The sequence below is a fragment of the Urocampus carinirostris genome, chromosome 7 (genome assembly GCF_059441175.1).
Source record: "Urocampus carinirostris isolate Australia breed hairy pipefish chromosome 7, RoL_Ucar_1.0, whole genome shotgun sequence".
Classification (NCBI taxonomy): Eukaryota; Metazoa; Chordata; class Actinopteri; order Syngnathiformes; family Syngnathidae; genus Urocampus; species Urocampus carinirostris.
Genome location: NC_142355.1, coordinates 10657377 through 10673212, shown reverse-complemented (window position 1 = coordinate 10673212; position 15836 = coordinate 10657377). Strand labels below are relative to the sequence as shown.

The following is a 15836-nucleotide window of genomic DNA, read 5'->3' as shown; positions in this document are numbered from 1 at the left end:
TGTGTGATTCATCTTTTTCGGCCAATTGCAGGCTTTGTTTCGCCCCTTTAGCCTATGCGAGCCTGTAAATGATAAAAAGGATCCGCCTCCTTTACCTCCGAATAACTTTAGCCAATAGTGACTGATTCAAATGATGATAGACACATTGGTTAGGAAATGAAACGCCGGTATATAAATCCCAGCATACACTGCGGACGACTTCGCCTTCGGGGGAAAATCTAGTCGGCGGCTGCTTGCTTTAGTTGCAAGACTTTGCGACTTAATATTGATCCATATATAACGCGCACTGTATTATAAGGTGCATGGTCAGCTTTTGAAAAAAATAAAGGCTTTTAGGTGCGCCTTATAGTGCGGAAAATACGGTAACTTATGCCAGAACTATGACAGAACAGGCTTGACTCTCAGCATTGGCTTCGATTGCGATAGAAAAGAACTTCTGGATGGAACTGAAAGGCAAAGATAATTCATACAACAGAGTAATTGAAATCTTCTTGAGGAAATAAAGGAGAATGGTTTATTGCATTCTTTAAAGGTCATTATTAAAGTTTTTTGTATGTGTCTCAGCTGTAGCTGTAGTAAATGTTTTATAGCCATAAAATAATTATTGAGGGTTGGATCGATTCAGCTATAGCACTACTGAAGGTCTAGGTGTGAAATGCACGGCCCAATTTTGTCGGAATTAAATCATGTTCAATTGCCAGAGCTTTTTCCATGTATATGCGAAGGAACTGACTGAACGCTTGCATTTTCCTTTCTCAATGAATACTTTGTTATAAAAATTAATTTTGACTAGAGGTACAACAACAACATGATTAATCAACAACCAGTAGATTGAGCGCTCACATGCCTTTACATTTATTCATTTTACAAATATTAGCTTGGAGAAACAAATATTGACCAATTTGTATTTTCTTACATTATAAAAGATTCGTTATATTTGAGTTAGAGAAAAATCAACATTTTGCTGATGTTAGAACAAAACCTCTAATCACAATTGTGTAATTTTCCCATTTAAAACAAACAAAACGTTTGGATGCTGCTTTTAAGAATGACCACTTAAGTAATAAGGTCTCTTGCATAGTTTACAATGTATATTTTGTTGTTTTTCCTGCTATAAGGATCCAAGTATATACTTTTTACGTACAGTCTTCTCTTAAATCAGGGGTGTCAAACATACGTCCACCGATAGATTAAACCTTGGGAACCTCCTGTGTGGGTTCAAATCCAGCTATCTGACCTACTGTGCGGAGTTTGTATGTTCTCCCCGTGCTTGAGTGGGTTTCCTCCGGGCACTCCGGTTTCCTCCCACATTCCAAAAACATGCATTTCAGGTGGATTGGCCGGTCCAAATTGTCTCTAAGTGTGAATGAGCGAGCGAGTTGTCTGTCCCTGTGTGCCCTGCGATTGGCTGGCAACCAGTTCAGGTTGTCCCCTGCCCACTACCCGATGATTGCTGGGATGGGCTCCAGCACCCCCGCGACCCTACTGAGGATAAGCGGTGCAGCTAATGAGATGAGATGAAATGAAACAATGCTGAGAAAAGCACAAGAGCAAAATGAGCCGCACCATGTCAAACAATGACCTGCAGTTTTAAATGTGTCTACTGGATGTCCCAAAAGCCATACTTCACTCACAAAGCAAACCCACCAGTGAGTACCGTTTATCAACCAGAGAACATTCGAGGAAACAAATAATTATGCCTAAAATAAAAGTCACTGATGTGCTGCTTGAGGCAACACAATTGCAATCACTCGTGGTGCATGAATGCCTTTCTTAAACGGAACATTTGCTCTTTGGAAATGATCGAGTAGCACCTTGATTAAAAAATACACAATTAAAAATAGCAATTGAGTTTCTTTGCAGAAGTTTAAAGAAGCTTCAGCTCCTTTCTATATTAGATATTAAAACAAAGAACAAAGTTCCCAAATTGAGGTAAATATTAAAAAAAAAAAAAAAAAAATTTAATTATCAAATCCGTCATTTATATCATTTGCACTTAAATTTTCGGGTTTGTGTGCTATATTTTTTACTTTCCAGTTTGCCCGAGTTTCCCTGAGTTTAATAAACTGTAGTGGAAATGCTTTTTTCTTAAAAATGCTCGGTTGATAAATCCTACAAGAGATTCAATCTTGGTAAAGGAAAAAATATATTTAAAAGAAAACCCTCAATTATTGTTTCATAAGCAAATCTAATACCCCTGAATCATAATTGTGAGCCTCTAAAAGATCCCCAGCCATCCAGTCAAGGCACACTTTTATGCAATTAATTTACTATTTTTTTTTTTTACCATGTGGCCCCTGATCTGAAATAAATTTGACACCCCTGCATTAAATGCACAAAACATGAAAGGTTAATTACCGGCGTGAAAGTCCAGGTAAGCTTCATGTGCTTGGTGGCGGCATATGTGCATTCCAGCAATCTTGGTTTGCTGTTCACGTCAACCAGACACTTGTTGTCGTCATCGTCAATGGTTGGACTCAGTACTCCAAGATGAAGATGCAGGGAGCTGGTGTAATACACATTCTTCATGGAAACAGAAAACATTACATTTTTTTTTTTTTTTGATATTAGGAAGACATGACTACATTAGAGGTTTATCATGCAATAGCAGTGTTCTCGTTTGCCCACGTCCCTGTGTCCTAGAAGCATAATTTTTGCTGGGGACGCATATAGTCAAATCCCGGGGTCGCACGTTGATTTGACATAAAATTGTCATTATTATCCAAATACGTTCTTTAAAACAAAATTTTACTGCTAACCACCTACCTACCTACCTAGCTAGCCGCATACCTACCTACCTACCTACCTACCTACCTACCTACCTACCTACCTACCTACCCACTTACCTAGCTAGCCACCTACCTACTTACCTAACTAGCCCCCCTACCTACCAAGTTTAAAGAAGCTTTAGCTCCATTCTATAATAAATACTGCATCTAATAGCAAAGATCTCAAATTCAGGTAAACATTTTCATCTGAAAATGAATAAATATAAAGCAGAGAAATACTTTGAAATCATTAAATCTAATTATTTCCACTTAAAATAGTGTTTGTGCTGATTTTGTTGTTTTCCAGTTTGCATGAGTTTCCCTGAATTCAACAACTGTAGTGGAAATTAATTCATAGGCTTTTTTTTTTTAATAATCAAGTCTTACACCCTGAATCATAAGAATCTGAAACATCCTCAGCCCTACAGCTAAGGCACACGTTTTATGCAGTTAATTTAGTCATCATGCCCGCATGAGTGATTTTTCCTACCATGTGGCCACCGACCTATAATTAGTTTGACACTCCTGTCCTGGAGATTTTGTAAATATTCATATTATTTAGCCAATTGAGTTATTTCGTCAGACAAATCTTAGCAAGGTACGACTATGTATGTAATTAAGAGGCTTTTCTTATAAAATATCTTGCATTTAGTATTGTAACTTCTAATGTTGTGCAAATCACTGGTGACTGTCGCATAGTCTAATGATAAATCAAACCCCTCGGAAAACAAGAACATTTTTTCCAGTGGCAGAACGTGAAGAGGAGAAAACAGATGTCACGGATATAAATGTACTCCTGGCTGAAAACATTTACATACCTGCAAAAACACAAGGACACACTAATGGATTCAGTGGTTGGCCTAGTTTTGAATCCATCTAAAGGTCTAGTGATGCAAATCAAACACAGGGTAAGTACTTCAAATCCTAGAGCCAGACATACAGTACAATATTCCTAAGCCTGACGGAACAGTGCAAAGTCCTCCGGAACCTGACATGACTATAACGAGGATGAAAGATAACACTCAGCCCTCGCAAAACCCGAGATCAAGACGCAGCAGACAAGCAGGCTTGTACAGTTCAAACAGCACCAGTTGGACTGCATTGACATTCTTCGTATTTTCATAGAAGAGCGTGTGCATCTTTGTGACAGGGTGGAGGAGGAAATCCAACTCGACATTCCCAGAAGAGGTCTTTATCATGCCATAAATCAGCCACACTAAAGGCTAAAACAGTGGTCCGCAACCACAGGGCCAAGGAATGGTACCGATGTGACCTTACGAGGACACTGCTAATAAAGTTGCACATGATTACACCTCAGATTTACATTCAACATAATACTCATCTCATCTCATTAGCTGCACCGCTTATCCTCAGTAGGGTCGCGGGGGTGCTGGAGCCCATCCCAGCAATCATCGGGCAGTGGGCAGGGGACACCCTGAACTGGTTGCCTGCCAATCGCAGGGCACACAGGGACAGACAACTCGCTCACTCATTCACACCTAGGGACAATTTGGAACGGCCAATCCACCTGAAATGCATGTCTTTGGAATGTGAGAGCAAACCGGAGTGCCCAGAGGAAACCCACGCAAGCACGGGGAGAACATACAAACTCCGCACAGGAAGTCCGGTAGCTGGATTTGAACCCACACAGGAGGTTCCCAAGACCTTAGAACTGTGCCGCACACGCGCTAACCACTGCGCCGCCGTGCTGCCCCTCAACATAATACTACTAATAATAATACTACTACTAATAATAATTATACTAATAATAACAAGAATAATAACAATAACAATGATCAATGATCCCAAGAGCCAAGAAGAGAACCGCAGGTTTGAGAGCATTCTCCATTCGGGCCCCGGTGCTGTGGAATGCTCTTCCCCCTGAGATTCGGTCTGCAACCTCAGTGGAAATGTTTAAATCTAAGCTTTATGTTGATAATATGTGTATTATTTGCCCTCATGTAGGTTTTAGATGAGGGGATGGTGTCACAATAGTCTGTAGTTTGCAATAGTCTTTGATCTGTGCAGCCCATTGAGGCTCTTTGTGATTAAGAGCTATACAATTAAACATGACTTGACTTAACAATAACAATAACAACACTAATAATAATCATCATCATCATCATCATAATCATCATGTCCTGTCAAGTCATTCAAGTTCATTTGTATAGCTCTTAATCACAAAGAGACTCAAAGGGCTGAACAAGCCACCGATTATTGCAAACCACAGACTTATTACACAATCCCCTGATCTAAAACCTACATGAGGGCAAGGAAAAACTCAAAAACCTTAACATGAGGAAAATGAAGAAACCTTGAGAAGTGACCGCACATGAGGTAATCCCCCTTCCAGGATGACCAGGCTGCAATGGATGTTGCAATAACAAATTATACACAGATAAAGTCAACATGAAATATAGGTCACTCATAAGCTATAAATTATGAATATAAGTATGTTTTAAGCCTAGATTTAAACGGATCCACTGAGGTTGCAGATCGAATCTCAGGGGGAAGAGCAGTCCACAGCACATCATCATCATCGTTATTCTTCTACTTCTTCTCATTATTATCATTATCATTATTATTATTAGAGAAAATACAAAAAAATTTTTTTAACAGAATACTCATCGCTATCAACATTGTACGCAACAAGACATGGCTAGAGGTAAGATCTTGGCCCCAGGCCAGAACCGGACCCGAACCCGACCCGATCCCTGACCCATAATTGAAGCTTAAAATGTCAATCATTAAGTCAAGCCGGTTGGGCTTCTCTACCCCCATTTTTCCCCTTCGTGGAGGATTTACACAACAGGCATTTAATTTTACTCAAGTGATTATTCAGATAAAGAAAATGCTTACCATAAGTTCAACTCCAAATCACTAAATCTAAAGAAATGTTCCTCCTCCATGTTGGGCACAAGACGCGCGGCTTCCTCCTTCCACCACCCTCACGTCAGACATCATTTCTTCTTGCCAATATCTTACTAGCTTTACAAACGTTCTCTCTGCATTTGGGCCGATTTTTTCACTATTTGCAGCTTGTAATGTGTAGAATATGATTTTCTTTTCGGTGCCATTTTGTTCAGTTTCACTTTCACTTTTGTTCGCCTCACTTTGCCAAAATGCACACTTAAGCGCCGAATTGATCATTTTGGCGCTGCACTTGCAGTGCACATTTAAGTTGAAGGACGCAGCCCCAAGTAAACGCACAGTTTGTTGCTGCAGTACGCACGGCCGAAGTAAAGTTTTGTGTTTGCTTTGGCGGCAAATTAAACCTTCGGCTTTATTTCGAGGTCATTTAGCAAATCAAGTTAATCCCCTGCCCACTGCCCGGAGATGGCTAGGATGGGCTCCAACCCCCCCGCGACCCTAATAAGAATAAGCGGTACAGCTAATGAGATGAGATGAGAAGTTAATCCGTCGGGTTTGGGCAGTCGGGTTTATACGCCTGCGACTCGGGTCGGGTTAGGCTAAAATTTTTACGCCCGATCTTACATCTAGACATGGCACTCTAAGGCAAACATGTAATAAAGACTTGAAGAGAAAAAAAGATATTTAAATATTTACAACGTGCAAAGAGACTAGCCTAAGTTATCCATCCATCCATTATCTGCACCACTTATCCTTAGTAGGGTCGCGGGGGAGCTGGAGCCCATCCCAGCTATCTTTGGGCAGTGGGCAGGGGACACCCTGAACTGCTTGCCAGCCAATCGCAGGGCACACAGGGACAGATCACTCATTCGCACATTCACTCCCAGGGACAATTTGGACCGGCCAATTAACCTGAAAAGCATGTCTTTGGAATGTGGGAGGAAACCGGAGTGCCCGGAGGAAACCCACGCAAGCACGGGGAGAACATGCAAACTCCGCACAGGGGGTTTGATCTCACAACCTCAGAACTGTGCCGCACACACACTAACCACTGCTCCGCCGTGCTGCCCTAGCCTAAGTTATAATAATAGTAAAATAAAAAAGAATAGTATACCGTAACAATGGTACATTTAGCAGTCAAACATCCCTGAAATAAGTCAAAATATATTTTCTTAGTTACTGGGAATAAAATTTAGCAACAACAAAAAAAGAAAACCCAAAATCAGTCGCAAGATATGTTTTAACTTTTATCAGTTACAGCCGAGATCCCTAGCGGTTAAGTGTTTACACAATGGACTTGGGCTTATTATTGTTGTTATCATTGTTATTGTTATTATTACTAATGTTAAAATTGGGCTGGGCCAAAGAGCCATAAAAGCAAAAAATGTTTTAAAAAGAAATTGAGAGAGCCACATCATATATTTTCAGACAAAATTGAAAAAACTGCCAAACACGCTCTCTAGACAAAAGCTAATTCTTCAGCACATTTTATTTCACTGTGTGTCATTTGATGATTTCATCAAATGTATGAAATGAAAATAATGCCAAATCCTGTGTCACAAATCAATGTAAATATGCCATTTACAATTTGTCTTCCACCTTTAGTTAAGAGTGTTGAGGCAATTTTAGTCCATGAAATTTGTCCTTAATAACGGTTTCAAAACAATGTGCATGCAAAGTTCTTTTGTAAAAATGTCACAAATGACTGCAAACGATAAGCATATCGTCATATTCACTTTCGGTGTAGACTGCACTGAGCGAGAGAGAGAAGGGAGTGCCTTACGCTGTGTGCAGGGATCCGCCCACCTGTACTGCTCACCCAATCAATGTCGTTTGCCAGCGTTTTTATTGATCAGTTTAAATGGTTTCTTATCAAACTTCTGCTTCGGCTTTATATGGACCAAAATCGGGATGAAATCACTTGACTTTGGAACGCCACAGAGAGATGTGCAATAGTTACATTTTATTTCGGAGCCATACATACTCATGAAAAGAGCCATATATGGCTCCCGAGCCATAAATTCCCTACCCCTGTAGTATACCATTGATACGAATTGAGCTGTATTTAATATTCATGCTTCAGTTAGCCCTTGCCAAAGTGACCACACAGAGCTTTATAATACAATCTCTTTTCCTGTCACGGTGCCTTAAACGCTCTAAAAGGAGGATTAGCTCAGGGTTGTGTTAAACTGATAGCAATCTTGTCACGCTTGCATTGACATAAAGAGAGAAAAAGTTTTTACAAAAAGGCAAATGGTATTAGTATGGAAGTGTTATCCATATAAAATTTATCCGGACTCCGAAAGCAGGAGCAGCAGCTTCAGCAGGGAAGTCTATGAAATGAAATGATCTGCATTTATATAGCGCTTTTCAAGTCAAGACTTCCCAAAGCGCTTTACAGTATGCTTCGCATTTCCCAATAGCAGCCGTGCAGCCATGTAAGGTGCTAACCTGCATATTGGGGGTATTAGGGGTTCAGTGTCTTACCCAAGGACACTTTGACATGTAACACCTAGGAGCCGGGATTCGAACTGCGATCTCTTGATCCCAAGCCGAGCGCTCTACCTCCTTACCACTGCCGCCCCTAAAAAATTATAATAATGTTGTGGCTCCCGGTGAGCTTTTTATCAGGGTTCCCACAGCTTAAAGCAATTTAATTCAAGACTTTTTAAGACTGTATTAAAGTCTAGACAAAACCACTTCGTTAAATGGGATACCAAGGCTCTCACTGACTGTCCGTCTTTGGCGGATGCCCGTTTTGGTGACGAGTATCGGGATGAAAATACAAATAAGCAATTTTAGTCGTGGATTTCCATGCTATCCTTGTTGCATTACATTGTTTTTATTACTTTCAATTACTTTTTGATTATTCCAATACCAAATATGCTAATAAAAGACAAAAGAAACTAAATATGAATAAAATTACTAAATTTTGTGCAGGCTTGGGGAGTAACGGAATACATGGAACGGCAAAAATGATGTTGGCAAGCTGTTTGGATTTATTTTCATTTTGTTTCTGTTGCAAAGCCAGGAGAGAAAGCTTACCACGTGTTCTGGGTCATAATTTGATTCATATTTAGTTTCTTTTGTCTTTTATTAGCATATTTGGTATTGAGGTAATCCAAAAGTAATTGAAAGTAATCAAGTTAAAGTAACTCTACCTAACCCTGTATATATATATATATATATATATATATATATATATATATATATATATATATATATATATATATATATATATATGTATATATATGTATATATATAAAATATATAAATGTGTGTGTCTGTATACATAAAAACATATTAAATACATACATATACACACATGTATTTATACATGTCCAGAATATTCTGCAATTAAACCTCTCAATAGAAAATTCATCTCCAGCCTCTGATTTTAAAAACATTCTCATCGTCTTAAACAAAAAGAACACGCAAAGGACAACAGAGGGAGACTACTGTCCTTCAACAGTACTTAAACCCCAATTTGAGAAACGCGGATGTAATCTAATAAAGATTTTGAGGTTTACTGTAGTTTTCAATTCAAAATCACAATCTGAAATCCACTTGTTCAAAAAAATTATTATAATGTTGTGGCTCCCGGTGAGCTTTTTATCAGGGTTCCTACAGCTTAAAGCAATTTAATTCAAGACTTTTTAAGACTGTATAAAAACATAAATATATCATGGCTCTTACACATTACCTGGCACAGCTTTTAGCCATGGCAAAAAATGTTAGGTGGGCTGCCACTTCTCATTAAATTAACACTTTCTCATGGTCCAAAGTAAAGGTCTTTGTCCCAAATTTCTATGTGTATTGTGGGTAGACTTAAGACATAGTTCTGCTCTGAAAGGCCCGACTGAAACCACATCACCATTATTGACAGGGTTGGGTTAAGTTACTTTAACTGGATTACTTTCAATTACTTTTGGATTACTCCAATACCAAATATGCTAATAAAAGACAAAAGAAAGTAATTATGAATAAAATAATGACTCACAACACATGGTAAGCGTTCTCTCCTGGCTTTGATCTCTTTGATCTGCGGCAAAACTAACATAAAATGCGACAGAAACATAATGAAAATAAATCCAAACAGCTTGCCAACATCATTTTTGCCGTTCCATGTATTCCGTTACTCCCCAAGCCTGCACAAAATTTAGTAATTTTATTCATATTTAGTTTCTTTTGTCTTTTATTAGCATATTTGGTATTGGAGTCATCCAAAAGTAATTGAAAGTAATCCAGTTAAAGTAACCCTACCCAACTCTGATTATTGAGGTCACGCGATGTTGCCGCGAAAGTGAATCATTGAATTATTAAAAGAGACAATTGATAAATGTTACTAAATCTCACATTTGTAAGCCTTTTGAAAATTTGATTTAAGACATTTTAATGCCAATTAAAGCCTTATTTTTAGAATATTGAATTTCCTTTTACAACTTTTCAAGGATTCGCGGGAACCCCGTTTATGTCACAAGGCGATGCTAACGGCACAATTTATAATTGGCGCATCCTACAACCCATCTGCCACCGGCACATGCACAACAGCTATAAATTGACTTTACTTAATGAAGAGATTATTTGTGGCTGACAATGTGGTGCTGAAGAAAGCTACGGGTTGCAGGCAATGTTAGACATTCTATGACAATACCAGAGCTAGGAAATTTCTATTTGGTTAACTGAGTACTTCACACTCTCTCACTTCATACAAAATGCCTTGTTTTTTTCATCAAAATTCCTGTGATGTAGGACATTGTGAACCATTTGCTGCATGAACTCAGGTTATGTGAGAAATCTAATGGGCCTTTTGAACAATACCTGGTAGGTGAAAGCAAAGGAAACCATTTTATTACAGACTTTCAACAAGGTCAGTGTATTTCCAATGTGTGTGTAACATATAGACAGGTATTTATATAGTCACACAATAGAAAACATGATATATTTTCTGAACAGCTCACAGCAGCTTCCCTGAACCTGCGTCAGTTTGTTTCACTGTACTTTGCTGCAACTCAAAAATATTTGTTTTTCTTTTTATTGGAGGCTTTGTTTTTAGAACCTGGTAGAACTTTGTCATTGGCACATACAGTAGAACCTTTATGTCGTCCATTATATATATATATATATATATATATATATATATATATATATATATATATATATATATATATATATATATATATATATATATATATATATATATATATATATATATATATATATACCAGAGCCATATCCCCCTAGCGGGAGGTGGCTAGAGTCAAGAACACATTCATATTTCCGACTCTTTCTGGGAGGTTGATACAGAGGAGGGGATTCCCAGCCCCCTCGCTCAACCCAACTGATGTGTTGGGAGTCATTAGGTGACAGAACCCCCCAATTCCAACCCCTAATGCCGAGTGCCAAGCAGGGAAGCAATGAGTACCAATGTTGTAAGTCTCGGTCGAGGCTTGAACCAGCAACCTCCCAGTCTCGGGGCGGGCACCCTACCCCCAAGGCCACCGAGCTGGTGTCATCCATCATGAAGTTAAATAAACTCAAATAATTACCATGCCTTTAGTGTTTTTTTATTGTGATGCAACAAGATTCTGTACATTTTTTACCCCACTCCCCCCTGATGCTACGCGTTGGTGAAACAACCCCATCCCATATAGATTTGCAGATGAATGGAACTGCGAATGGAACTATCCTTTACAGTTTTTGTCTATTATGTTTGTCGAGTGGATATGGGTTAGTACAGTGTCTGAAATAACGTCTGCCCGGACGCCCGGTGCGTGCATCAATTACAAAACGTCTCTGACAAAACGTGTCCGACAACTTAAAATTAAAAAATCCAAAATGAAACGTTTGCTTTATGAAATGAAATGAAATGATCTGCATTTATATAGCGCTTTTCAAGTCAAGACTTCCCAAAGCGCTTTACCGTTTGCTTCATATTTCCCAATAGCGGCAGTGCAGCCATGTAAGGCGCTAAACTGCTTATTGGGGGTATTAGGGGTTCAGTGTCTTACCCAAGGACACTTCGACATGTAACACGGAGGAGCCGGGAATCGAACCTGCGATCTCTTGATCCCGAGACGAGCGCTCTACCGCCTGAGCCACTGCCGCCCCGCCACTGCAATTTCGAAATTTTCGCTCGGTTTGGAAACTTCGGTTCGTTTGGCAATTTATACTCGGCAGCCAATCAGAAGCCTGCATCAAATAACTTCGTGCTTCTGGACTTTCCCGAGCATTATAAAGTCATATATCATTTTCCAAGGTAGATGCACAGAGAACAGAAAAAAATGTTGAATTGGTTAGGAATCAAGCCAAAACCTCAGCCCCAGAAGAAATATTCAAAAGAAGCTAACAAAATTTATGACGCTACAAAAGGTAAACGTACATTGAAAGCATCGTGGAAAGAGGAGTTCACATGGCTTGAAGCAGACAACGCAACGCAAACATTGCATGAATGAAGATGAGTAAATACAGATACGTAGTGATGGCAGTTTGAAAACAGCGATATCATATACATGCAATGAATGTTAGTAGATTTCTAATAAACTTAATTTTAAAGTGTTTTTCTGTGATATATTATATCTTATCAATCCTTAAGACTTTGCAACAATGTTTTTCTTTTGCGATTAGTCGTCTTATTGTGTTTCAAGTTGAGAAAAATGGGGCATGCAACTTTATGGCTGGGTAGGCAACTTTTCAGAATTGGTTAGTAATACCAATGGTAGAAGTACTTTAATATCAAAGTAGCAAAAGGAATTACCACACTGCCTATTCCTCCATCTGATGGCCACACACTCCATTACAGTAGTAATGGCTTCAAACAGCAAAATCTCAGTGAAGCGTTACGCAATAGAATAATCCTTTGCTGCTCTATGATTTAATTTTTTGAGGTATCACGACCTCAGGAGTTTTCCTCGTGCATTGTGTGCTGCATTACGATTGGCTAAACAGTCGCCACACCCTTTTTCTGCCTGTGTCTCCCTGTGCATCAACAACGTTGGGGTCTACGCTGCAAACGTTTGCAAAACAGCCTGATGAATCTACATAATGTGCACACACAACTTTTTCAATTTAAAATGTCTCAAAAAGCCATCGTGTCAACAAAATCCTCTGGACCGACTGTGACTAGTCCCAAAAAGCAACAAAACATGCTTTCTATCGCCAACAAAGTTGGACTTGTAGACCCGTTAAAGGAAGGTGAAAGCAATTTTCCATAACGTCCACATGGTGGCGACAAAATATCACCTTAAGTAAAGCAGATAGTTTTTAGTCGAATCAGTCTTTAATTATTTTTTTAATACGGGCTGTCAAAAAAACATGCAAAAATATAATAATAATATATCGTCACTTTTTTGGGCTGAATCAAGATGTTTGCCAAAATCAGGTTTCCATAAAAAATTGCTTTATCTGCTCAAGTGCCCAAGACAGTCTAGATAGATAGATAGATAGATAGATAGATAGATACTTTATTCATCCCCGTAGGGAAATTCACACTTCCAGCAGTCTACCCTGTTGTTTATTAACAGATGAACATGATGCCCTAGGGGTGCTTGTAGCGGAGCGGATGACGTCACGCCAGTCCAAAAATTCAACATCCCTGCGGCAGATGGAAAACTTTTCTTTGTGAAAATCCAGGGATACACCACCTCGTGTTAGCAAGTCCGCCTCCTCTCCGATTCCCCCCGGCTTTCGTGTCTCTGTTTAGCGGCGTTGAAGCCGGATTGCTCCGGGTAGCTCCGGGTGGCTACACGTTAGCGTCCGGAATGCTAAACGTGAGCCACGTTTCAGCAAAACACAGCAACTGCGCTCCCTGTGCGCTTCGATGTTTTCCACCAGCACTCGATGATCTTATTAGGTCGTGAGTTTGCATTTACCATGATTACGGATGGTACCGAAGACTTATAACGCCGCTAGCCGCTTCGCTAGCTCCGGCTTTTTTTTTTTTAACACTGCCTGTAGTCATAAATATTCAAGCAAAGCCTTTTGGCATCGTCCAGAGCGAATGGTGTGATGCGATGTCGTGTGAAACCGGTATTGTAAAATTGTGCAAAATGGCATCGGTGATGCCATAGTGGACAGGTGTAGATACATCACGAGGTAGTGTTATCATTGATGGTGAATTTGATCATTTAAATTGATCCACCTTTGAGGCACTCTCTGAAAATGATGGGGTCATTTAGATGTGGTATAGGATGTTAAATGGTCCAATTTGAAGTGAGTGAAGTGAGATGTTTAAGCAAAGACAGCCCTTGGAAAGAATATATCCGTCACAGTACCAAGGGAGAAGGTAAAATCAGCCATTTTTTCCCCCCTTCTACGCCGTGGTTGCTGTTTCTCTATGGCTCCATCCATCACCTTTCGCTGATGAGTAGTAGCACCGGTATTTTATTTTGTCACTGTTGTGTGCTTCATTATTTTCTTATGCCACTTTGTTGAAATAAAGCAGGTACTGTACCTCTGCTCTCAAAATTCGCTATGGATGTTAATTATCTGGTTGGTAGACCAACCCTGGCATGAATTAAATAGCTGTGAGAGCTGTGAAGAAATGGAAAGCTATCTACTGTCTACCCAGTTCAAAAACACTGAACAGAAAAGAGCCTTTAGTTGATCCTACTGTCATAATTGCCCTATTTGGAACACCTGTGGCAGATTGATTGGCGCCAACAGCCCGGACAAGCTGATCGGTGGCCACACCCTTCTTAAGCCCCGACTTCAGTTCAAACTTTGTCAGATCGTTGCGAGCTGTTGTGTTTCACTCAGTGAGCGTTCCCGTCCGACTTCGTCCCTGTTAAAACCTGTTTCCTGGCTGATTCCCGTTTTTTGACCCGTTTCCGAACCTGACTACGCCTGTTTTGCCTGCTTACGACTACTTTTACGAACTCGACATCGCCTCTGATCTCCAGCCCTGGTCAAACGACGTGCCATTCCCGCCTGCCTTCTTCCGACACGGAAGTGTCACCCCCGCCTTGATCGATCCCGCTCTCCACCAGTCTTCGGATCAAGCAATCAAGCAAGCCTTACTCTCACTCTCTTTCAATAAAATCTGAGAAACGCATGCAATTACGTCCCGTGTACGTTCTGGTCTGTTTGTTTTGTTTTGCATTGCTGTGCGTTTGGCCAGACGTAATGAAGGGAAAGACAGTGAAACTAACCTGAGCTGTCATACCATGACAGAGATACATGATGGGTATGTTGTCAGTGTCAGGTCCTTGGTCCAAACAGAGGTCATTTCTCAGACTATTTTTCAACTGTAAAATTCAAAGAGAGAGAAAAAAAGGCAAAGCTATGACTGAAAAGAGAAACAGAATATTAATTATTTGTAGTTTCAATGGGATTCGTAATACTATACCTGTCAACCTCAGCCAAGTGCTCCCCCTATTAATGTCGTGATTGCCAATTTGGAGCACATGCGGCAGCTTGATTGGCGCCAACAGCCCGGACAGCTGATTGGTGGACACTCCCTTTTTAAACCCCCAGCTCCCTCTTGGTGATTGTCAGATCGTTGCGAACTGTTGCATTCCACTCAGTGAGCATTCTCGTCCGACTCTGTTTCTGCTAAGCCTTTTTCCTGCCTGATCTTTGTTATTGACCTGTTTCTGGACCTGATTACGCCCAGTCTGCCTGCCTCCTGTTACCTGTCCCGTTTTGCCACGTTACCTGCCTGCCTCCTGCCTACGACCCCGCTTACAAACACGACATCGCCTTTGATCTCCAGCCCCGGCCAACGACTTACTATTCCCGCCTGTCTCCGTCCGACACGGAAGTGTCACTCCCGCCTCGCTCGCTCCCGATTTCCGTCAGTCCTCGGATCAAGCAAGCAAGCCTTACTCTCCCTCTCTTTCCAAATAAAAACTGAGAAACGTACGCTATTGAGTCCTGTGTCCGTTTCTGGTCTGTGACAATTAATGATTGCCATTTCACTTACTAAGCAATAATAAACCTTAACACAAAACCTATATACGCAAGACATACTACTAAGAAAAAGACGATTAGTGTGAACAAGTTTATGTACCAAATAAATGCTTGGTCGAGGATAACATTTACTGGTGTATGGCGACAATTTTAGCGATCTCCGATGACGTTATCTGCTACCAGCGATCAAGACGATCCGGATAGGAGACGAAAATAGGCAGTACCTGATCGATTTAACAAAAAAAATCTTAAAAATGTATTTCTACAAAACAAAAAATCCTGTGAAAG

At 40.2% G+C, this 15836-nt stretch overlaps 1 protein-coding gene across 1 annotated transcript in view; it reads right to left on the bottom strand.

Moving 5' to 3' along the window:
* Positions 1–15836, bottom strand: part of LOC148362310 (polypeptide N-acetylgalactosaminyltransferase 18-like) — a 138531-nt gene that overhangs the window by 14524 nt on the left and 108171 nt on the right. Inside the window, exons 9-10 of the mRNA XM_088340222.1 lie at positions 14789–14884; positions 2359–2523 (exon numbers count right to left, since the gene is read on the bottom strand). Of these exons, the coding sequence (XP_088196348.1) occupies positions 2359–2523; positions 14789–14884 (261 nt within the window). The remainder of the gene's footprint in view (positions 1–2358; positions 2524–14788; positions 14885–15836) is intronic.